The sequence below is a fragment of the Pelecanus crispus genome, chromosome 14 (assembly GCF_030463565.1).
Source record: "Pelecanus crispus isolate bPelCri1 chromosome 14, bPelCri1.pri, whole genome shotgun sequence".
Lineage (NCBI taxonomy): Eukaryota > Metazoa > Chordata > Aves > Pelecaniformes > Pelecanidae > Pelecanus > Pelecanus crispus.
In genome coordinates, this window is record NC_134656.1 from 5377816 (window position 1) to 5401435 (window position 23620).

Consider the following 23620-nt stretch of genomic DNA (forward strand, 5'->3'; position numbering starts at 1 on the left):
AGAATTAATAGTATTAATAATAAAATGATTGATAAATATGCTAGTATGTTAAAAGGCTAGTTATAATGTTATGTATTTCTGTGAAAGCCAGCAAGTTATAAAATTGCAATAAATAAAACAAAAAAATCTTTGGATCAAGTAATTGGGTAATTCAAGTCTTCAACTGATAGTCACCTAAGTCAAACGGTAAAAAGTTGTACAAAATCATAACTAGCTACAACGAAGCTAGTAAGCATCACTGGTCCTGGGCACCACATCTTCCATGATTTGGGAATGAATTTCTTCTAGCGCTGCCCTTACTGACATCTGTTTTAAATGTTGCACTGTATGTTCTTACCTTCCATTCTTAAATGTTAGTTTATCCAAAGGATAGCACTGTATTTATGTTATTTCATTCCCATACTGAGCAGCAGAAGAGAATTGAAAGTTAGTCTCTCCACTGTTTGCATGGATTATATTCACCATCTTGCAGGAATTTAGTAGTAGTCTATACAAACAGTTTTACATACCTATACAAACAGTTTTACATACCGTATTTTCTTTATTATTTTCACGCTTCATGGAGATCATCTCAATGAAGCTACAAGATGGAGAGTGCCTTTTTCAAGTTTTTTAACATTGAACAACTTCCTAAAAGGATAGCATTTAACTCTTGCAGAGAAATTTTTGTCTTGTGAGTGTATGTCCCATTTTTTGCTGTCTTGTCAGGCATGCTTTCCAGCTATCAGTGGTGGTTTGTTGGGTGGTTTTAGTTTTTTGTTTTAGTAGCATTTTGAGTAGAATTCTCAGATGCTTCTACATGTCAGGCATTATTAAAACATTTAGCTTTACGTTTTTCTGAACCAGCTCTATTTGCTTTGTTATTAGCATTTAGTAACGTTTTTCTTCTTACTGTCAAGAAAACATTGAAATCATTTGTTTGCTAAACATCGAAGTACATTGTTACATCTATGGTTGTCCAATTTAGTAATTTTGAATGAGAGTAACAGTGAACTTAATTGTCATTCTTTAGAGGGCCAGAACCTCAACTAGTGTAGAATGACAATCATGTTTTGCTGGTGAGGATCTGGTCCAAAACATCGATATTCCACAAGATGGAAAACCTTGGTCATCCTTCTGAAGTCTCTGTGTTGATAAAGAAGCGACATGATCTGGTGCATGATAACTGTAATCTCTTCCCTTCCCAACTGTCCCTGGGAAAAAAAGAGCTTTAGGAAACGTGTTCATTTCCTGCAATAAGTAGTCATTTAATTAAAGAACAAAAGTAACAGGAATCAAAAATGCTTGCAGCTGTGATTCTGTTAGACATTATATAAAAAAGAATGAAATTATAATACATTAAATTAGTTTTTAGAACATGAACTTAAGTGTTTTACAAACTAATTGTGGTAAGTTCAAAATGTCTTGTCAACGTAATACTGAATGACAGTGTGTCATGTCCATTTATGTCAGAGGCCTTGGAATGGTAAAGCCTGTACATGCACAACGTCTCCTTTTCCAAGATAGACTGCAAAACAGTTTAAAACAAGTGTCAAAGGAGAGTAGTAGGTTCTTTCAAGTAGCTTTACTTCAGTCTTTTTCAGCAGATCGTCCCACTCCACAGGCCATCGCTCTTCTGACTTCAGAGCGAAGTACATCTCTGGCGTTTCTTTCTGTACGTAAGTGCTGCAGAGACTTCCATCTGCAGAGTCCTTCTTTCACATAAACATCAAGGTATCCTGGTCTGAACGTTAGGGAAAGACTTATATATTCCCTGATGTGTGTTCAGCAGCAATATCAAAAAGTAAAGACAGATTCTTCTCAGAAGAAAATTTCTATGGCCTGTGAAATCTAGGAGAAATAGAGACATTTTTCAAACCACTTTGAAATGAAAAATATATATATATATATAAAATTCTGTGTTAGAGTAACAATTTTTTTTTTTTAAAAAAGTATTCATTCTGTTTAGAGGTATGGTTTTGAAGAATATTAGCAACTTAAGTCTTAATTTTCACCAACACGTTTCCACACGTATGCCATGACTGTAGTGCAGTTACAGTCCTCAGGGCCCAGTCTAACCAGTTCACAGTTATTTGGGAGTGCAAGTGCAAATATAGGTGTGGGGTTAATTTTGTTGTTTTTTCTTTTAGGAATTAAGCCACAGTTTGTCATTGGTAGAAATATTCTTTATTGTGCAGTGATCTTGTTATTTTGTAAGAGTTAAGCAATGTTGAGCTGATGCTTTGGAAAATATCAGGACATACTGTTGGTTTAATGTACAGTAGTCTTAAGAGTCTGTCTGGAATAAATACATTCTTGCTCTGTATGTTTGTTCTTTTGGCTGAGATACGTAATTAAAGTCCCAATCATTTGTAATGCTTTAGCACTAATGGTAAATTGTAAGCCTGTTTACTCTTAATATCCTGAACAAATTTCAAAATATATCATTATAATCTACTTAAACTCCCCAGGTAGCTTCAATTAGAGAAGGTATATCTCACTTTCAGACTTAAACTGCAGCCATTCCATTTTTCCCCCCCGCCCCCTGTATTTCATTCTATTAGTGCATCGATATCTTGCCATAAATACTAAGTCCTGTAATGTTAAAAGGGCCCTAACAATTGCATGAAGTATGCATAGTTCGCTAATTCCATAGAATTGTATAAATATAGCATTTAGATCAATGTACGTTGCATTTACAGCTCAAGTGTGTTTGCCTAGACCATCTTTTCATTGAATGTCCAAAGCTCAGTTAAGCTGGCACTCATTCTGAGTTCAGAAAAGCACGGAAACGTGGGCCCAGGCGCTGCTGACATGAGCCTTCCAGCATGCGAGACTGCGCACCACCTTCCTTAGTACAGTGTTGGGCAACTTATTTTAGCAGCAAGCACACCTGAGAATGCTTACAGACGTGGCAAGAGTACACTGTGCTCCCAGTAACTCCTAAAATTGTGTTTTAAGAGCAATTGGACTTGTTCAAGAGACGTAATAGAAATTGTAGGAAATAACTGGTTGCTATTTCAATTTTTCTCTAGCAAGTTTTTTTTGCAAGTAACAGTGGCTGTGGACTTAGCCTCTCTCACATTTTTTCCCACTTAGAAAAGGAAAACGAACGTTTCGTGCATGTTTGATCATAGCACCTGTCATCAGTGCTGGCACATGAAGCAAGCACTGGACTGACTAGGTTGACACTGGCCCAACCGCTCAGAGAGTGACAAGAGCCCAAACCAGTTCTCTCTCCGGACCTCTCTGCTGGACTGCCATTAAGTGGGGTTTGGGGAGTTGCACTCCTTCCAATAGCAACTGGGCCGGCATTCAAGTGATACTGAAATCTACAGGCTGAATCCATTGGAACAAATCCAATTAGAACAAATGCATTACTTACAGGCATTATGTATGTCTTGTTACAGTATGTAGAATTTTATATTTCTTAGCAGGGAAGTTGCAATGTTTTGATAATGAGGTTGCACGCTCAAGTACATTTAATTAAAAAACCTTTTTATAGTGTATTAAGTTCATCTAATTTTAAAAAATCGTATTTTTTTCTATGTTATACCCTACATTTAATTTTTTGTCGTAGCTTTTCAATCTTCGGTACAAAGAATGCAAGCTGAGTGATGTTCTGGAGAAGGTCTGGGGACTTCCTCAGCACATACTAATCAAAGAAAGAAAGAAAGAAAAAAAAAAAAGCCCAAAAAACCCAAGAAAAGCCAAGTTCTGAACAGGAAGACAAATACTTCCATTTTCTTTTAAAATAAAGCTTCCTTTGCGGATTCTTCTCCGACATCCAGCATGTAAGAGCAAAATTTACAGATTCAGGACTTGAGCAGACTGTTTTTAGCAGGCAATGGAAATAAATAGCTGGAAAACTGACCTTGTCAAATGTTTGCTTGATGCATGTACCTCCATTTCATTACTTTTGTATTCATTTAGCTCTTTCCGAATTGCTGCCTAGGAATGGAAAATAGAAGAAGGTTAACAAATAATTTTGTGTTTATAAACATTGTAAAATACCAGACTTGCAGAGCAAAACAGGAGTTTTCTGAAGGAGAAATAATAGGTATTGGGTATAGCAAAGCATACTATGCCAGTAGAGATGCTGTATTTAGATTATGTGGATTGGTGATGTGATGATACTTATCATTCAGTACGGACTGCTGACAGGGTCACTTCTGTCTAGAAGCAATTCTGACAGGAGAATAAAACCACAGTGCTTATTGTCTCACATTTAATAAGATTCCAGTTAAAATTTATTAAAGATTAAGAGAAGTTGCTGAGAAATTGATCAGCTGGTCAACTGATTTGTATGGAATTTCAGTGTGTGTCTTTTTTTTTTTTTTTTTTTTAATAAAAATTGGACTGTTTGCCTTATCACAACTTGCAAATACCAGTCCAGACTGTGTTATCACCTGTATCCATAGGATTGCACAGTCACAAGTGAAGAAAAATATTCTCTTTTGGTGCTTAATATAATGAAATTCAAGACTATAAAAATGGGAGCATTCTTGTGTTTAAATGGCAACCGAGTGTGAACTGGAACATCCAGGTATTTTCACAGAGTGGTACTTTGTAGTTTAGCTGTCTAAAATTATGAGGCTTGTACCAATGTTCATGTTTTATGTCAGAGATTTGGCTTATAAAAAAGAAAAATGAGAAAAAATAATGTATTTGTCTACTCTGAAAGAGAAGGTTTTCAGTCAGAAACTCCTGACCCTGAATTCCTGATGTATGCCATCAGTATATGCAATTGAACGCTGTCACTTTCTTTTTAGCTTACAAACCTGCTTAGTTAACAATATAAAAACAGTAAAACTAGGAAAGGCTGGATTTTAATACATACCAAGTACATATAAGGAAAATACAAAATCATCATTCCATTGATTAATATATAATGGCTTATTCACCACTTCAGTGAGCTCAGAACAGCTACTGTAGTAGAAATACATTGTTCCTTTTCTATATGAGTCCTCTAAAACTACACTTTTTACTGGGGAGACACTGGATGGACGATGAAGTGTTTGATCGCCACATCTCAGAACAAAGCAGTAAGTGTATCCGGCAATTATCCCAGCATCCCTACTTCTTCTGCTTGCTGCAGCCCTGAAACTTCAAAACTTACTCAGCAACTGTTCTATCTGGGATCATGCTGACTATTTTTCTTACTACTCAAGCACCCAAATGTGAAAGTTGAATTAGGACGTAAATCAGCTATGTGGCAGCTTTGTGATGGAACAAAAACGAGTGTTTGTTTATGCTTGTGAAAGTGTGGGATCAAGTGACTCCTTGAGCGTTCATATTTGCATGTTTGGATCGAAACTTCCAGTCTGAGGATAAGTGTTAATACTGCATTGGCTGGAAATGGTTTTGAGTTGCAGCCCTAAAGCATTAAGAAAAATTGCATCCACCTTTTTTTTGTTCTATCAGTTGATGGGCTGGGTACAAGTCTTTATAGTACTAAATAGGCATTTTTATAAATAGCATTTTTTATGACAGTATGCATTGGTCAGTGTGGTTTCAGCATAAAAAACAACGGTAACATTTACAGAGATTAAATGTCCCAGAGGTTAAATGTCTTTGCAGAATCTGATGTATCATTATAGATAAAGCAAGTAGAAAGCAGTAATATGTCATTTCAATTATGTCGGTACCTTATCTGCCGCTGATAGTCTTGTCCACGGTTTATCTGCTCGCCTGTCATAGTCCTGTGCTTTTGCCACTTCCACATAATCACTGAATCTAATCAGGATTTTTCTGTCTCTTAGTTCATCAACTGTAGGTCTCTGATTAAGCTGTATTAAATAGTTTTGTAAAAGAAAACTAGTGTTAATAACAAATATAACAATAAAATGAGCAACATTTTCTGCTTCCCATCTTAGCTTAGTGTGCATTTATGTATACAGGAAAAAAAAATGAACCCTTGGAAATTCCAGGGAAATACCCGATCCTTAGAGGATTGTGAGGAGAGTAATAATGGTTTAAATGGAGTTGTGGGCTCCGGCACAGTGGCTTTACAATGGACAAAAGAGGAAAATATTTTAACCTGGATATTGGTAAAATGCTTTTACAATACATAAAGGAATCATAATGAATTTTATTATGATCTACATATAATATATGCTGTAGGGGTTTGCTACTGCAGTCAGCGGCAGATTGTCTGTGTAAGGTTTTCAGGACTGGACCCATTGTAAGAATTTCAATTTGGCTGTAACAAGTTATTGGCATATTTGGCTCATAATTCCAGTAGGGATTCCTAGGAACAGAACAATAACTAGATCTAGTTCTGATTCTGACAATACCTTAAATGCAAAGAGAAATGTATTGTGGGAGCACATCTGGTGCTCAGCAGGGAGTCAGCTCTGCTACTGATTGCTACAAAGAATGAAGTAGTCCTTTCCTAGCAGTATAGTTGCAAAATACGCAGTGTGCAAGCAAATATCCATCTTCTGATTGAAAGTTTATATGTAAATATTCTACTAAGTCTCATGTGGCTGAGATAAGGTAGGTATTTTTATAATTCATATTATGAGATACCACTATCTCGGACACTACTGAGGAGGATGGATGTTAAGGGAGGTTTTGTGTAATAATGACCTCTGTGATTGTTTGATGTTATATTGGCTTTGCTAGTTTTCTGAAAACTAATAGAAGGTATTGCAAGATTTTACCTTTCTTGTCAGTCTCTGTTTGATTTCCCTTCTTTCTTCCTGTTCTGTTTGATCATTTCGTTCTGCGGAGAATATAAAAAAACAGATTACTTTCCTCATGAAGGAGGATCGGTAGTTTCCAAAGTTCCAGGCAACAAAAATTAAAGCATCGAAAAATTAGTAGCTGGTTCTTAGTTGCATGTGTTGTTAGTTCAGTACGTCTCTCTGGTTCTCGGTAGAACATACAGTTACCTCTCTAAGGACAACGTACTGGTGCCAATGTCAGCTTTTCCTGTGCTCTAAACTCCGGTTCCAAGGAGATTTAATAAAACAACAGCAGCCACACCAACTCTCCAATTGTATAAACTTTAGAAGGAAAATCGAAATATTCCATAGTTCATCATTATTTTTTATTCTCCACATTGCTGGAGCCATTCATTGCTGTAGATGCTGACAAGACTTATTGCGGCAGCTCCAGGGAAACCGTGTTCTTTCCTGTATAACCTTATTCTCGGGCTACATCTTTAGATGGTCATGCTAGCACAAGTTATTTTTCACTCGCATGCTTTTTTTCTCTACTATTCAGGATATGCCACTGACATTAGAACCTCTTTATCCTCACGGGGTTTTCTTTTGTAGCGTTCCATTCTGACCTAAGCCAGCTTGCTTTTGTGTGTTGTGCCTATTAACATTCAAGCCGTGATAACTCCTACACACTGGGTCTAAAAATAGACTAGAGTGCTGTAACACTGTGTGAAATATATCCTTTGCCTTAGGAAACGAGTTAATGGCGTTTCTATTTCTAGTACTATCTGTTACTAATTTAAGGCATGACCTGAACAAAGCTGAAGACCTAAAGAAAAATATTTATCCATTCTGGGATTCTCTATGTACTACTGTGAAGTTTATTATACCACTTGCATTAGGTATTTCCAGTGTTAAAGCACACGTGATTTTTAATATGCCTCGAAAAAACACTAGCACTGCAGATGAGTTTCCAAAATGGTATTTTTAGTAATGAAGTAGTCTTCTCCTTTATTTTTACGCTCATTAGATTACACTGAAATGCAATCATAAGTATCTATTTAAAACAACATAGTAGTGCATAGATACAACTGGATATAGTAGAAATGTAAATCAGATGAATCTAAAATGCTATAATTTGCTATATTACAATTCAGTAGCAAGGCACACAAATTTAAAAGAGAATAGGACAGCTAAAATTAGTGCTCCGTCAGGGATGAGCAGCTATTTGGTCTGGAATGTTTAAAAAGAGAACAGGCTTTAAAAAGTAGAGTGTATTCTAAGATGTAGAGATACCTGCAAGAAGTTACTAATATGCCTCATTCAGTTTTAATTCACCCCTTTTAGAGTAGGTATTCCTATCTATATATTTTTATTAAAAGAAGAGAGTTTTCTGTGGCATAGTGCCTTTTTAAGATATGACTGTGATATGCATGGAGAGGATTCCTAAAGAAAAAACCACAAATACACATTCTGATCAAAAAATGCTTTTCCAAGTATACTGAAAAAGGTATAGTGATCCAGTTCTATGGAGACATTCACTCAGGTTCAGTGCTTATTCCCAGCTTCAAGAAATCAAGTAAATAGTTCTTTTAGAAAAAAATAAGATGTGATAGGAAATGCTAGTGAGGGCATTATAAAACTCAGGCATTATTAGAGAGACAAACCAGAGAAGTTTTTCCCAGCAACATCACTCAGCCTACACGTAGATCCATTGACTAGTGCGGGCTGGTTTTATAAATCTCAGTAGAGAGACGCTCCCAATTTTGAAGTGGGATGTGCAGTATACTGTGATTCACTTTGCTGCTCTGTGAATTATTCAGGGAACTCTTTAGGTGTGTGTGACACTAAAACAGTTCCTGGTGTTAAGAATGAATTGTACAGATTGTACAGTGTGATTTAAGAGACGCTGCCTTCTTCAGTGTGCAAGTCAGCTTTCTGTTGAATACAGGAAGAACACCTGAACACCAGGGTCGTGATTTTAGTTCATATGCTTTTCATGCTTTGTGGTAAACCAGCAGCGTTTCTATAGTTGAAGTAAAGGACTTAAAAGATCAATAAAATTGTAAGAAAGTGATGGCTTTAAGTTTGCTTTTTAAGAATTACTTTTATCTCAGAAACATCTCCCTAAGGGAGAGAAGAAGTCACTATTTTTAATCTTACTACGATTTGTTTTAAAATAACATAGAAGTTGCACTTAGGCACTTGCAGTATGCTTCTCATTTTGGCAGAGTTCTACAAATGTGAATTACTAGTCCGTAAAACAGCTTTGGGGTTAGCACTTCTTCTATTAGCTACATACAATAGTATGTATTAGGAACTTCAAAGGTGTTAGGAAACCTAGGGTGCAACTGTACAAACCCTTACAGCCTGGAGGAGGTTGTAGTGATTTCACTGAAGGGCGTTTATGCTGCTACAGCGCTGTATGTCAGACCCAGTCCAGGTGTTTTTAAAGTCCGTAACAAGAATGTCGATATCCCTATTAATAAAGGGAGACTTTACTAATTTCCAAACGCACTCAAAACTGAGACTGGAGTTGTTGCATCTGTCCAGCCTTTTAAGATGACAACTGGCACAGCTAAGTGATGGCCTTAGCTCTTTACGAGATGCCTAGCTTTTTATATAATGGAAGAGGTAAATAAGATAGAAGTGGTTCTGATCTCAGCTGAACCTGTATAAAGCCTGAGCAACTGAACTGAAGTCAATGAATTTGCTCCATGCTGGGAGCTCTTTAAATGAGATACAAATCTAGACCAGTATGTTTAGCTGGCATTCAGGAAATATCTTTAATTCTGCTTTATCTTCTTTCTGCTTTATCTCTCTCTAAGCTCATTATATGAATGTATTCAAACTTCTTTATTATTAAAGCTGGTCAGTTTAACCCAGATTAAGGATGTAACCAGCACACTTCAAAAAGTAAACATAAAAGAACAGATTTTTTCAGTAGAGATCAGCTCTTCCTTAGCCAGGAAAAAAACCCAAAGAAATCGATTTTCAGAGATCTTATGTACTGACTCTTGAAAATCTGGCCCCGCATATTTCAGAATCTTGGGCTACTGCTTTTTCTTGTCTCTTGTGGTAGATGACAGGTGAAGTTAGGCCAAGTTCATCCATTCACATTTGCAAAGAATGTACCCTTTTTCTCATTTAGCTATGCACGTGTTAGATACATCTAATTTTACCGTGTGTGACGTACGCATTGGAACAGTACTGAAAATACCAGTAAATATAAGTTGACTGTGGAATTCCTTCGTGTTAAAACTGAAATGAAATCCCCAATAACTCCAATGGCAAGAGCATAAAGTTTTTTCTATGAACTACTAAGAAAGTTCTGAGACATTAAATTTTAGGTAACAAAATGTAGATAACTTTTTTCCTAGAGAATTACAATCACATTGATAATTAAATGTGAATTAAATAGCATAGGCAACATTGCTTGTATGACATAAACTATTGTTCACATCATTCTGGTTTTTGTCTTTCGAGACTAAATAGACCATGAAAATAACAGAAGCAATATACTTTTCCTTCAAGCAGATGGCCTCCCCTTTTCTCCTGTCTGAGACCTGTAATGGAGACAATTTCAGAGCTCGCTCTCACCTTCCCCTAACTTAGAGGATTCACAGCACTTGTAAGGAAAGGGATTATGTTCATCACTTGTTTGATCCCCAGGTCAGAACACCAATCTTTAGGAAAAAAAAGTTGCAAGTTTCTGCCTTGTGTTTATTTGAGAGATGTTGAGAACACTCCCCAGTGGCAGCATCTATAACAGGCCTGGAACTGTCCCTCTAATAACTCTAGGATCTTGGAATGATCTTTCTTTGACTTGTCTTTGGGAAGATCTCTAATGATATGAACAAACGTACTCGCTAGGAGAGTCACACCTCTGCAATGATGCTTTCTCCATTCCACTTTAGCCTTGGTGGTATTCAGCATACGGTTTGCCGTGACAGTCCACGCCTTGAAAAATGTCAGTCCAATTCTCATTGCACTCTGTGACACTAAGATTGTATTCCCCATCCATAACAGTGCCATCAGAATGAAAATGATTTGAAAGCCTAAATTTGAACAAGTCATTCTTTGCTGTACTAAACTGCATGCCTTTATCAAGTTGTGAATTCTGATTCCTTCAGTATTTAAAACCCAGGACCTGTGAACAATTAGAACTTTTAGGTACAGAAAATAATCCCAGTGAATGAATTTGTCTATTTAAAAATAATACGTTCTAGAAATGCAGTCACTGGTTTCAACAAACACATAGAAAATACTTTAGGAAAAAAATACTCACGTTTAAGTATATTTCTTCTTTCTAGCTCCTCAACAGCAGGTCTTTGGCTGAGTCGCCTGCGGAAAAACACCAAAATCACATTTTGTACCATGCCTGTTCTTTGGAAAGTCTGCAGTATTCTGAGTTCTGTTTGGTGTTTTCCTCAGGGAGGGGACTACACAATCCCTCTCCAGGACTCGGGAAGAAAAAAATACAAGAATCCTGGCACCAGAATGCTTTCTTATATTATTTTTCCCAAATGTCAGCAATGCAGGTAGAAGTTCTCCTCTAGTTTGTTCTGCTGTCAGTGAAACGCTTCCTCAGAACGTGCATCCTTTTCACCATACTTTCCAGACAGTCACTTGGAACCAGTGCTCTCCAACAGTTAAATTCACTCTTGAAGGGGTATTTAAGGTGGTTATCAAATGAGTTTCACAGTCATCTTCTGTAGCTATCACTGCCTCTACCTTTTAATCTCATGTAGCAGCAGGCTTCCTTTTTTCTAGTAACACCAGTGGTGCATCCTGACAAAATGCAGACTTGCCAGAAATAAAGCTTGCCTGTGGTTTCCCGACTACACATCTAACAGACCAATCCAGCAGCTCTCCTCCTGCCTGCTGAATAAAATTCGTGTGCTGCTCACAGCCTCATGCTGTCTGAACGGAGTGTCTTATGCAGTTTCACCTCCCCTTTTCAGTAGTGCTGCTTCAGGATTGAGTCTTCAAATCATATGACCAGTGCCATAGCGATTTTATTCTGCATACTAAATGAGACTTCCCCACGAGACACTGCTAATATCTGCAGAGAATCTCAGGTAATTGAACCCCTCCCCTAGGCAGACACACACACATGCTGCATTTGCTAGCTTTCAAGTAATAATCCAGCAAGCAGATCGGAAAGAGTTTATGATGCTTTCTGGCCTGCATTCTGGCAACGTTAAGGATTCTCATCGTCTCCTCTCCAGCAGATGTTGCCAAGCCGGAGATAAAGTTACAGAGACAAAGAAATACTCAGAGCACGGACCACACTGCAAACAACTGCTGCAGTAGTTATCCCTCTACTGTGTATAGGAAATAAAGGAATTACTATGAAGTGATGGTATTACAAGATCTACATTTTATCAAATATACAAGAGATGAAAAAAAAAAAAGTAACTCTTAACAGACTGTAGAAGAACTGGTAAAAGTACCTGATTCTAATTTGTCCTTGTTTTGTAAGCCTTACCAAATACATCTTAAAAATCAACTCTGTATTCATATGTTATCACACCAACAGCCCAAAATATGAATGCAACTCCTTATCCTTTTTTAATTCATTTGCCTGAGATCACTGGGAAAGCTCTCATCTTTGGCCACAGGAAGCCATCACAACTACTATACCAGATTCACACCAACAGAAAACTCAGACGATGAGCTCTTGTGCTTAGAAACACCTACAGCCTAACTCTTGTTCTTCCTACCTAACATTTTGTATCACCTAAAGTTTTTCTCCTGGTCTCTGGATCTCCCTTTGGAGCAATGAGTCAGGTAGTCCAGCAGTGGAAGTCACAATAACCCAAACTGAAACAGGAATGATGCTGAAATGCCCTACTAAAGGCTTTAAACGTGTATTTTTAATTCCTGTTACCCTTGGACTCCTCCTTCCTCACTCATTTCCCTGTATGTCTCAGAAGTGATACAACTGGCTAGGTTTTGTTTGAAAGAGATTAATGTGCATTTTATAACATAAATCAGGGAAGAATGACTTACTCGGAGAGCTTATCAGCAAATGAAAGGTCCACCCGACCTGCTGCTCACATGCCTCTCTCTCCAGCCATTCTTAATTACAGCCCTTCCATGCGAGATTTATAGATTCTCCCAGATCTGTACATTAGATTTGAGAGGCCCCTTTTAAACGGGGGGATTACAAGCCTAACAGAAATTATTAAAGCAGTATGAGAATGCATATGTATATGAATGCTCGGTGTATTTTTTTATATATATAGTTACAATATGTACGATGGTTAATTATTTAAAACCCTGTTTCCCTTTTGGCTTTGATAAATACATGGTAGGTGCCCAGAGACAACAACATATTTCTGTGCACACCCTCAGCTTTACCCGCAACAGAGGGAAAAGGTGCAGATATACGTAGGCATTTATACATATGAGAGCACATTGCATTTTTTCCCCTGAGTTTTTCAGAGAGATGAACCACACTTCCAAGATTTTTGTCATTGTCACGAAACTAGATGTGGTCTTTTCTTCAAAATAAAATTGTAACAGGATTTCGGGAAGCTGGGGATAGAGTGAAAACACCAAATACAGCAAGAGTTATGATCAAAGGAGGAGAAGCGGCAACGCTGCTGACACTGTTGCTACCAAGGTGTAGGGACATTTTGTTTCTATTGGTTTTGCTGTTCAGGGGAAGCCTCTCCCTGCCCAGAAACCCCTTCCATTTGCTCTCTCCGTTCGCTTTCTCTGCCGAGAGCTGCGCTGCACGGTGGCTGGGCTCCAGGCGAAGGGGAAACGTGGCGAGCCGGGGAAGGCAAAGGCCTCCCGACGCCCCACCAAGGGCTGCTGGCTGCGCGGAGGGGAAGCAGCGGCGAGCGGGGCCCGGGCGGGCGGGCGAGGGCCGGGGGGCCACGCGTCTCTGCTGAGCTGCGCTGGGGTAACTGGGCCGAGAGGCCCGTTCTGCAGTGGGGCCTTCACTGTGTCCGGAGAGGAGCGTGCCCGCTCGCAGAGCGCGCTGCCTTGCCCGATCGTCCGTCAGAGCAAGAAACCAGTTGCTGCTGCAGGCATTTACTGTGCGAGCAGAGCCCGTCCTGCCTGAGTTGCTCAGCTGCTTTCAGAGCACGGAGGAGGGTGCTTCATCCCCCCAGACGGGTCTGAGCAGCCCCAGCTGCACTTTGTTTCCTCAGAAGGGGACTCGCAGTCCCCCTTCATAACCACCATCTTCCCTCAAAACTCGCCTGCAGCCAGGCTTGGAGTGAGGTAGGGACAAACAAGTTTCCGAGGACTCCCATCAGGTCAGCGGCTCAGCGTAGCACAGGGGAAGCTGCAGGTTACCCCCGCCAAAAATGCACGTCCCTCTTGAAGGGAGTTTTTAAGTAAGAAACTGTTCAAGATAATTCTGTGCCTCTGCTTAGGTGAGCTGTTCTCTGGGCACTGTTGGGCTCCGCGTGCTCTCCTGAGCAACAAGTGCTCTATTTTGGATATTTATTTCATATTTTTCTCTGAAGCTGTTAAAATATGAAATCCTGCCTCTGACAGAACCAGAAAACACCCCCTGCACCTTGAGCTCGGTGCGTTTCCTCAGAAGGTGGACGCTGGGCCCTGTGGAGAGGCAGCGCCATGGCCTTGGAAACAGCGCCGTGCCGCAGGGAAGCCTGGCCTGGGGAAATGGCGGTCGGCCCTCCTCACACCCTTGTTGGGGGGCACAGGCCAGGAAGCAGGGACTGAGAGACTAAGGCTCTAGGGAGCGGCTGCTCAAATCTCCTGTGTTTAAAGGAAACAAATTCCAGCTGAATATTGGTTATCAGCAGACTGCATCGCAGCAGGGGAGCTCGTGCGTGATGCCAAAGAATGAAGCAGGCACCTACCATGAAGGAGCCTTTCTGAAGGCTAAAAACTGAACCCGCAGTGGACAGTAGATGATCTCCAGAACCTTTACACAAAAAGGATTTTGAATTACAGAGGCACAGGCCATTTTGAAGCAAAGTAGAGTCCTTGCTCGTTTCCTGTGGGTTCATCAGCAAAGTACTTGCACCTGGGAGCAGGCAGCTGCAGGGCTCCACCCTGGGGCCAGTCTGCATCTGGCCTGGGTGCCACGCTGCTCTGCTGCTCGGAGCTGTTTGAAGGTGTGAGGCGGATATCAAACTCCAGCACTGCTGCAGTGTGGACATGGACATGTGAGTCTTGTGTTTTCTGCTTCTGTTGTTTTTTCACCTGGCGACTTGTATCCCCCGTGGGACTCGCCTCAGCGAGGTGGCTGTAAGTTCCGCTGGGAGCACTAATGTAGTGCACCACTTGTGTTGTGTTGCAGTAATGGTTTCTTTTCAGTTGGTTTAAATTCAGGTATCTAGTTCTTGCTTTTGGGAAAAGCATCCAATTAATGCTCTTGTGTTCTTGGATGATATTAAAATGTAGTCTTGTGCATTTTTGCACTGTCTGCTGAGGCAGGAGTGCTCCCTCTGAGCACCTCTGCAGGGCCAGCCGCTGTTGGAAGGGTCTTGAAACTTTCTTGAAAACTCTAAAGTAACTCACAGGCAAGTCCTGTCTCTGTCCGGATTCCCCGTGGTGTAAATGTATGGACCGTCATTGATGGTGCCATGGTCTCACGTTAAGAGTACGCACTCCAGGAATTTGCTTCCCCATTAGCTTAAACCAAGGTGTGCCAAGAGCAGAAGTAAGCAGAGCTGAACCTGCTGCGCCTCAGTCAAGGTGACTGCAGCGATGTCAGGGAAACTGAGCAGAACTGGAGGCACCAATGTCACTTCCCTGTAAATGACGTTTGGATAGAGTTCAGACAGAGTTTGCTGTATATATGTTAGTGATGCTCCAAGTTTGGATAGAGACAAAAAGCTGAGTATTTTATCATAATGCTAAAGCGGTCACCAGAAGTTGCGGGGCGGGGGGGGGGGGGGGGGGGTGGATGACAGGACATGACGCACAACACTACGCTGACAGCTGTTTCTTAAGTTCAGAAAACTAACAAAGTTTATGTGTTGTTGTTCTGTGCAAAGGGAGCATAAACCTTCAAGCACTGGATGTTCTTCAGATGTTTGAAGTTTGGGGAGCTTTCTGGGGGCATTTTCACATTACCTTTAGAATGTTTTCTTTGGTAGCTTGGGGTTGGAAAGAAATTTATAAATGCTTATATTATAAATTTATATATTTCCATCTCTCAGAAGCCAAAGACTTTGCCTGCTCCCATGTCCTCTGCAGTGTTACTCCTGAGGGTGAGAGGAGCAGGTCATTGCAGGTTAGCTCAGTCGCCTGCGGTTCGCCCCGAGCACACCCTGCAGGTACAGCCATGTGCACTCTTGGTCTCAAAGTACCGTGGGTGCTGAGAGTCTGCACGTGGCCTCAAGATACTTGTTTTCTCCATGCAATGTGCCCATGGGAACCTAGTGACGTTCATGAGTGCTCCATGCTGGCTCCGAGAGGGCAATAAATCTACACGTGTCTGGCCGTTTCTCTTGGGGGTACATGTGCGGTGTATAATTGTAGCAAAACAGGCTGCCTGGGGAGATAACAAGGGCTGCCCCAGCCAGCCTGATGGGTGGGGAAGTCTCTGTCGGCTGGTCTGGTGGAGTGGCCTGCAGCCCTCCGCCACAGGAATCCAGTTTGCGGTCCTGCTAACTAACCTGTTTGACACATGCACGAGTGCAGACACTGGAGGTGGCTTCAAGGGGAAAACCGCTAATTGCTTGTCCCCTCTGGAGCAAGGGCACATGTTCATGAGCCCAGTGACTCTCACAGGTGCCTGTGACTGCTCATCAGTAGATCAATATTTACTTCACATAGTCAGATTGTCTCATTCACATTCAAGGGTATTAATGCCTTGGGACCAGCATTACACCAAGGTTGATGGTATTGGACTGTTACAGGTGACTCTGAATCCTCAGCAACCTGAGGATTTGCATGTCACTAGGATCCCAGGGTCTGCTATCAGATGGGCAATGCATTAATACATCCTACAAGCAGGAGACAGTGCCAAGTTCTCTGTCCTCATAGTTAACCTTAGCAGTGTCTGCTTTGTCCATTGTGGGAACTGCATCTCAGAAAAGCCACAGCAAGCTGTGGGCTTACAGGTGTGGGCACCAAATAGCTGATGAGAGACAAATTGGGAATGGGTGCAGCCCACCTGTATGCATATGGGGCTATGCTGACTTCCCACACCTTGGGCAGTCCTTCCTTTCTAGCTCCTCTTACTAGTCTGCAGTCTCACCTGCCAGGCAGACCCTAGCAAGTGTTCAGTAGAATCCAGTGCAAAAAAGCTCATGTTCTTGGTTCACGGGGTTTCTTATCTGTCCCCCAAATGTGTTCCTTTGTTTCACAAATATATTATTACACAGAGTCTGTTGCACAGTAGCTGTATATATGACTGTCATAAAACTGGACTTCTTTTGGATTTGTAGCTGAAGCCAAAAGACATACTTTGAAATCCTTTTTCTGCTCTTCCTTAGTTAGATCCATGTGATTCTGATAATCTTCTACAAAGGGAGGGGTAGGCTGGGTAGACTTGGACAAGTGTGTGTGCCCGTGGACTCTGGACTGACAAGTGAGCAATCAATCCAGCCTTCAGTAAGTGAGCTGCAGCCAGCAGCAGCTGCATGGATTGGCTCTTGTGACAGGTAGTTTGCAGACAGATTTGGGAAGGGGGGTGGTGGGGAGGATCCCTCTCACAGGAGAGCTCCAGCCTAGAAAAAGGGAGGAGAAATGGGAGTGCCCTGTGCTGGCTCCTTATAAAGCAGCTTCTGTCTGCTGCCCATCAGGAGGCAAAGACTCTGCCTCTGAAATTGGCATCTCTATTACCAGAACATCGTGTTCAATTCAACAAGAAGTTTATTTTCACCCTTCCCATAAGTAGCTGTGAAGAGGATGTGTGCCAGGGCTTTGAGTCACCCACACGCTGCACTGTGGCAGTGCAATACTGTTTGCAATGTACAATTATGGGTAGTAGTATAAATCCTTGGTAGGAGGGACTTGCCTTTTACAGTCTGTACAGAATTAGAAGGCAGACACTGAGACACAAACTTGTTTTTACCCCAAGGTAATTCTGGAGCATGTAAAAAGTGGTAGCTGAGTGACATGCCAGCATTTCCCGTAACAGGATAAGAGTAGTTGCTGCAATTCTCTGATAGGAGACTAAAGAGCAGTATGAAAAGGGTGCATTGGTGTGGTAGATTCTGCGAGTTGCATGCAAAAAATTCACTGCTTTAAAATTGCCCAATATTTGTGTCTATGTTCCTTCATAAACTATTGTTTGCATCCAAATAAGAAAACTGCCTTTGGGTGTCCAGTAGAAGATACCGGATAAATGCAGAGGCTGTGTATGTTCCCTTAATTACATATCTTACTCATTTGTCTGGCTTTTAGTTCTGTCTGGCTTTTCAAGGCTGCAGATCAGAGAAAGTTCAGTTAATTATGTTGTCACTCATCTCCCAGGCAATTACACTTGTCCATCATTATAATTTCTATGATAGAAGCCCTGCAATGAGGAGTTCAGATTTCGGTTGAAATAAAAACTACATACTTGCCCAGTGTGACCCTTGTATCATAACCCACTGTCCCCGAATGACCTACATCTTTGTGACAGGGTTGCTATTGCATAGGGTTACTTAGTGATAAGCACTGAATGGGCTGAATACACCAACAGAGACAGCATCTAATTATGTGAGAGGATTCAGATGGAGAAAGCTTTATGGTAATAACCACCTGTGAAAGCCCTGCTGCATTTGACCTTTGGTTTCATAGTTTTCTCAGTGTGTGAGGAAGAAAGGCCAGACACAGCTGGAGAGCAGAGCCTGTCTCTCAGTTCAAAGGCCTGCTGCAAAGTTCAGTGAATCATAGAATCATCTAGGTTGGAAAAGACCTTTAAGATCATCCAGTCCAACCATTAACCTACACTACCAAGCCCACTCTAGACTAATCAAGGGTAGACCAGACTAAACCATATCCCGAAGTGCCACATCTACCCGTTTTTTAAACGCCTCCAGGGATGGTGACTCCACCACCTCTCTGGGCAGCCTGTTCCAATGCCTGACCACCCTTTCCGTAAAGAAATTTTTCCTAATTTCCAGTCTAAACCTCCCCTGGCGCAGCTTAAGCCCATTTCCTCTTGTCCTATCGCTAGCTACTTGGGAGAAGAGACCAACACCCACCTCACTACAACCTCCTTTCAGGTAGTTGTAGAGAGCGATAAGGTCTCCCCTCAGCCTCCTCTTTTCCAGGCTAAACAACCCCAGTTCCCTCAGCCGCTCCTCATAAGACTTGTTCTCCAGACCCTTCACCAGCTTCGTTGCCCGCCTCTGAACACGCTCCAGCACCTCAATGTCTTTCTTGTAGTGAGGGGCCCAAAACTGGACACAGTATTCCAGGTGCGGCCTCACCAGCGCCGAGTACAGGGGGACAATCACCTCCCTGCTCCTGCTGGCCACAGCATTCCTGATACAAGCCAGGATGCTGTTGGCCTTCTTGGCCACCTGGGCACACTGCTGGCTCATGTTCAGCCGGCTATCTACTAACACCCCCAGGTCCTTTTCTGCCAGGCAGCTTTCCAGCCACTCCTCCCCAAGCCTGTAGCGTTGCATGGGGTTGTTGTGACCGAAGTGCAGGACCCGGCACTTGGCCTTGTTGAACCTCATACAGTTGGCCACGGCCCATCGATCCAGTCTGTCCAGGTCCCTCTGCAGGGCCATCCTACCCTCCAGCAGATCGACACTCCCACCCAATTTGGTGTCGTCTGCAAACTTACTGAGGGTGCACTCGATCCCCTCATCCAGATCATTGATAAAGATATTGAACAAGACTGGCCCTAAAACAGAGCCCTGGGGAACACCGCTCGTGACCGGCCGCCAACTGGACTTAACACCATTTATCACTACTCTCTGGGCTCGGCCACCCAACCAGTTCTTTACCCAGCGAAGAGTATGCCTGTCTAAGCCGTGAGCTGCCAGCTTCCCGAGGAGGATATTATGCTAGACGATGCTGAGTTTCCTTCCACCACCTTCAGGAGGCTTTTGCTTTCATACCTCTCTCAACATGCAGTTAAGGACTCTTGGACGATGTTGTGGCACATCCCAGGATCAGCGTGACATAAGGGGTTTAGTTTTCAGTTGAGCTATTAGCTAATGTACAAGAACTAACACACCTACATTAGGGTGTAAATGTAATAGCTGCTTATTTCAGAACAGGAGCTTTCTCCTCTCCCTTCCGTCTGCTCCCCCACTCTGGTTTAACAGAGCTGCTAGATAGTGGATCTGTCCTGTTTGTAATAGAATTACAATACTTAGTCATTAGGGTGACAAAGGTACAACTCATTATTCAGCCAAAGACATGCTCCAAGTTTGTAGTCTGAGTGTTTCTTTTGGTAGCAATATCAGCATGAGCAGCACTACCACTTGCTCTTGCTTCTGCTTTGCCTTGCAGCAGGGCAAGGAACCAGTTTGGGGAATACATTCAAGCTGAAAATAGCTCAGTGAGAAAAACCACTGAAAGAATACACTCTTCAAATGACAGTGCAAGTGGTGCAGACTCCCAGTGCAACTCCTCTGCTGAAGGCTGATGAGGGCTCAAGGCTGTGTATTAAAATGTACATTGCAGGGTCTTCCAACTGAAACCACACGCTGGTTATGATCTAGGTCACACTGTGCAGGTCACTGAAAATAGTGAATAATGTTTCATTGCAAAGCAATAGATTTTTTTCTTTCTTTTTTTCTTTTTTTCTCTGAAGCAGGAGTAAAACTCTGGAGCCCTGTGTTCCCACAGCAAAAAAAAAAAAAAAAAGCGCTGTTACATATCTCAGATTTGAAGAAACTGAGAACATTGTGGGTTTGATGCTTCCAGACAAGCAAACAAAAGGAATTATATAAATCCCAGGGTTTTAGTTCTATCCCATTATGTATGTATTACCATTATATTATTTTAAATAAAGACATCTGCCACTGCTGAAGTGATACTACAATCAACTCTGATAGCAACTGCTTGAGCAACAGTAGGGAGTCTGCAAGTCAATCACTCATAGACCAGAAGCAAATCTTAGCCCTGTGGTGGGGACTGCCACTTTACTGAGGATTTCCAAAACTCCTAGTGGAACAGCTGCATACTCCTGGGTGCTTAATGGGTAATGATATGTACAAAAATAAAAAAGAAGTTAGGTTTTAACTTCACTGTATAAATGATGCCTAATGCTTGTTCTTGATCTCCTCTAGAGAGACTGAGGCTGGGTTGCCAGCCACCCTTGAGCCCTGTTAGAAATGAAGTGTCTGTAGGCTCGTGACTCAACTTCAGGAATGCAATTTCAGCCACCGCAGTCAGAGGGAACAGGGACAGGAGGACAGAAAGACATGTCAGTTTGGACTGTAGCATCAGCTACATTTCAGAGTCCATCAAGTAGAGATACTGTACATGGATGGAAGTGTCCCAAAATGTCCTGAATTCAGCTAGGATGCTCACTGTTGCACAGCTAGCGTTAAGATCCTGCAATACTGTCCACTTAACCTATAAACAGTTGCCCCTACCAACAAATGCCACTGCAATGTACAGCTGTGGGATTTGGGTCACTGGAAGAAACCACAGCTGGATTTGCAGAGAGCAGACAAATATTGGTATGCATAGTTTGTCAGCCTGCGTCTGCTGACTTCATATAAATTCTCCTCCGCCCCCTCATTTAATGCAAAATTATTTGAGAATGGCCATTCTTGCCATGGATACAAGCTGCGGAGAATATCCCCATGGTCTCTCCAGAGCAATGTGAGCTCTGGAGAATGTACTTCTCTGTTCCCTGTAACCTGTATTTGTATATAAAGGATGCTTTGCCAATCTGCAAAGTCTGTGAAGTGACAAACATCTGCAGGCATGTTTGCCGTTGCAAGACGTTGCATAAAGCAACAGCAAGGATTTACCCCAGAGCTGGTGGTATCAAGCCTACTAACCCGGCAGCTTCAAACCCTAACGGGAGAGGGCATGCCATTGCACTTTCCAAACTGGTTGTAATGTCAGGCTTTACACCAAGGGATAGCTTTCTCAATCACTGAAGTAAATCAAGGAAAATGCAGTGCTCCCTTGGCTTTCTATAATCCCTAAAGAAAAACCTAAATGATGGTGATTCCTAAAGTTGCAAATGCTTCTGGGATAGACAGTCCCTGCTGGGACCATATGTATGACTGCACACCTGCTATCCAATTGCAGGAATCTCTCTGGGAGCACTCTCCCTGGCAACGCAAGTACTTTCTAGTTCTCTCCTGTCACTCACCCACACAGCATCTCCAAAAGGATGGGGTATCCCTGCCTTCAGATAGCATATCACCATCTGTTGTACTATTTTCTGTTTCTCTCGTGCACGCTATTGTTAGCCCAGCATTTTTCAGCACAGAGCTAGACCAACAGCTTGCCCTCGTGCTGTCATTAACCAAGTCTGGCCAGGGCCACACAGCCTTTGCCACAGCATGTTCTGAATGCTGCTGCTTTACTGCATTCCCATTTATTTTATTTTAATCCTGTGCTTTCTTCAAAATTTCTCTTGAGTTTATCTGTTGCTATTTCAATGCAAAGAGTGTTCCCACTATCAGCATGCAGAGTGAAATGAGAAATTCCACTGACAACTCCAAGATGTGGCCCAAGCGCTCTGTAGGAGTGCAAGTCCCCTGGTCGCAATGACAGGAACAATTGTCTATTTTGTAGTTATTTCACCAGCAGATCTCATGGTGCTCTACAAAGCTGGTCTATATGGTTATCTCTATTGTACAGAATAGGAAAATGTGGCATAGTGTCTCTTGTCTGGAAAACGAGACTTGCAGACCCTCCAGGGATTTATGCACTTCGCGCTGCAAATGGTATTTTAGTGATTGTTTTTCTTTGGTTTTAAATTGGGTTGTGTGAGAAGTATGACTTGTCACTTGGTGCCCCAAAACATGACACTGAGCATGACAGGCTAACTTACATGAAAATGCAGAGAGAATTTGAATTTTAAAATGTCATCCTCATATCCTGTCTGCTCTTCCCCAGAGCTTTTTGGGACCCTCCTTAGTTCCGTTTAGGATCCTGTGTTTAGTTATGGTGGTGTAAATCCAAATAGAACTTGCTGGCAAATTTCAGTCAGGACAGAAAATTCTGAGCTTTTGAAATCTGGGTTCCTCAACTGAATGAAATGTAAGAATTTAATGATATAACATTTCCTATTTGACCTGAGAATTTAGTTTTGACGTTACTGCTGTGATTTGTTGTGGTACAACATACGCTGTCTTTTACTGTCAAAGTGCAAGGCTGCGACAGAAAACCTTTGTGAGGTCTCCATGTTACTGGGAAAGGATTCGACTTTACCACATCTGTGTCTCCTTAGAGTTGCTTTCTGTCTGCTGCCTGACTGCTAGGATAGGGGGACGCTAAGCAGAGCAATGTAAGGTGGCGGTGACTTTACCAAAGCTAGAACAGGCCTTGTCTTTGCAAATGACCTCCATCATACCCTGGTTTTACAGGCTTTTGTAGTGTGGGTTTTTTTCATTGCAGCTGATGCACAGCAAGTAACGGGTAATGCTGCATTTGAGAGCTGGGCCTCTGGTCCACCAGAAAGTCCCTGCTAACCCTGAGCTTCCTGCTCCAATCATCCTTGTAGACCTAAGCTTGGTATTTCCACACACCTATCATTCTCTGTTATCTTCTTCCTTTATCTTTTTGCAGCCTGTTTACAACATATCTTTAAACTTAATTCAGTGATGCATATACATATAACTTTCCTTACCGCATTAGTACTGGTTTGTTTAACCTTTTCTTAAGAAGGAGGATTTTCCCCTGCTGGGTGGTATTTGGAAGTATTGTAGCCACTCGCTGTGGTAATTATCATAATAAGGCTGCAGTGTAGCCTGGCCAGAATATGGCTTTTGCAGACACCCTCAAATTAGCCTGATATCTTTGCAATAGACCAGCTGCTATCTGGAGAGACTGTTGTGAGATCCTGGCTTTTTACTTTTTTACATGATTTCTGAAAAACTAATGAAGTATTA

At 41.7% G+C, this 23620-nt stretch overlaps 1 protein-coding gene across 1 annotated transcript in view; it reads right to left on the reverse strand.

Moving 5' to 3' along the window:
* Positions 1 to 1569: 1569 nt before the first annotated feature.
* The window catches only part of PHACTR3 (phosphatase and actin regulator 3), a 120670-nt gene continuing 98619 nt past the window's right edge, over positions 1570 to 23620 (reverse strand). The window contains exons 9-13 of the mRNA XM_075721354.1: positions 10936 to 10991; positions 6645 to 6706; positions 5628 to 5768; positions 3854 to 3930; positions 1570 to 1723 (exon numbers count right to left, since the gene is read on the reverse strand). Of these exons, the coding sequence (XP_075577469.1) occupies positions 1570 to 1723; positions 3854 to 3930; positions 5628 to 5768; positions 6645 to 6706; positions 10936 to 10991 (490 nt within the window). The remainder of the gene's footprint in view (positions 1724 to 3853; positions 3931 to 5627; positions 5769 to 6644; positions 6707 to 10935; positions 10992 to 23620) is intronic.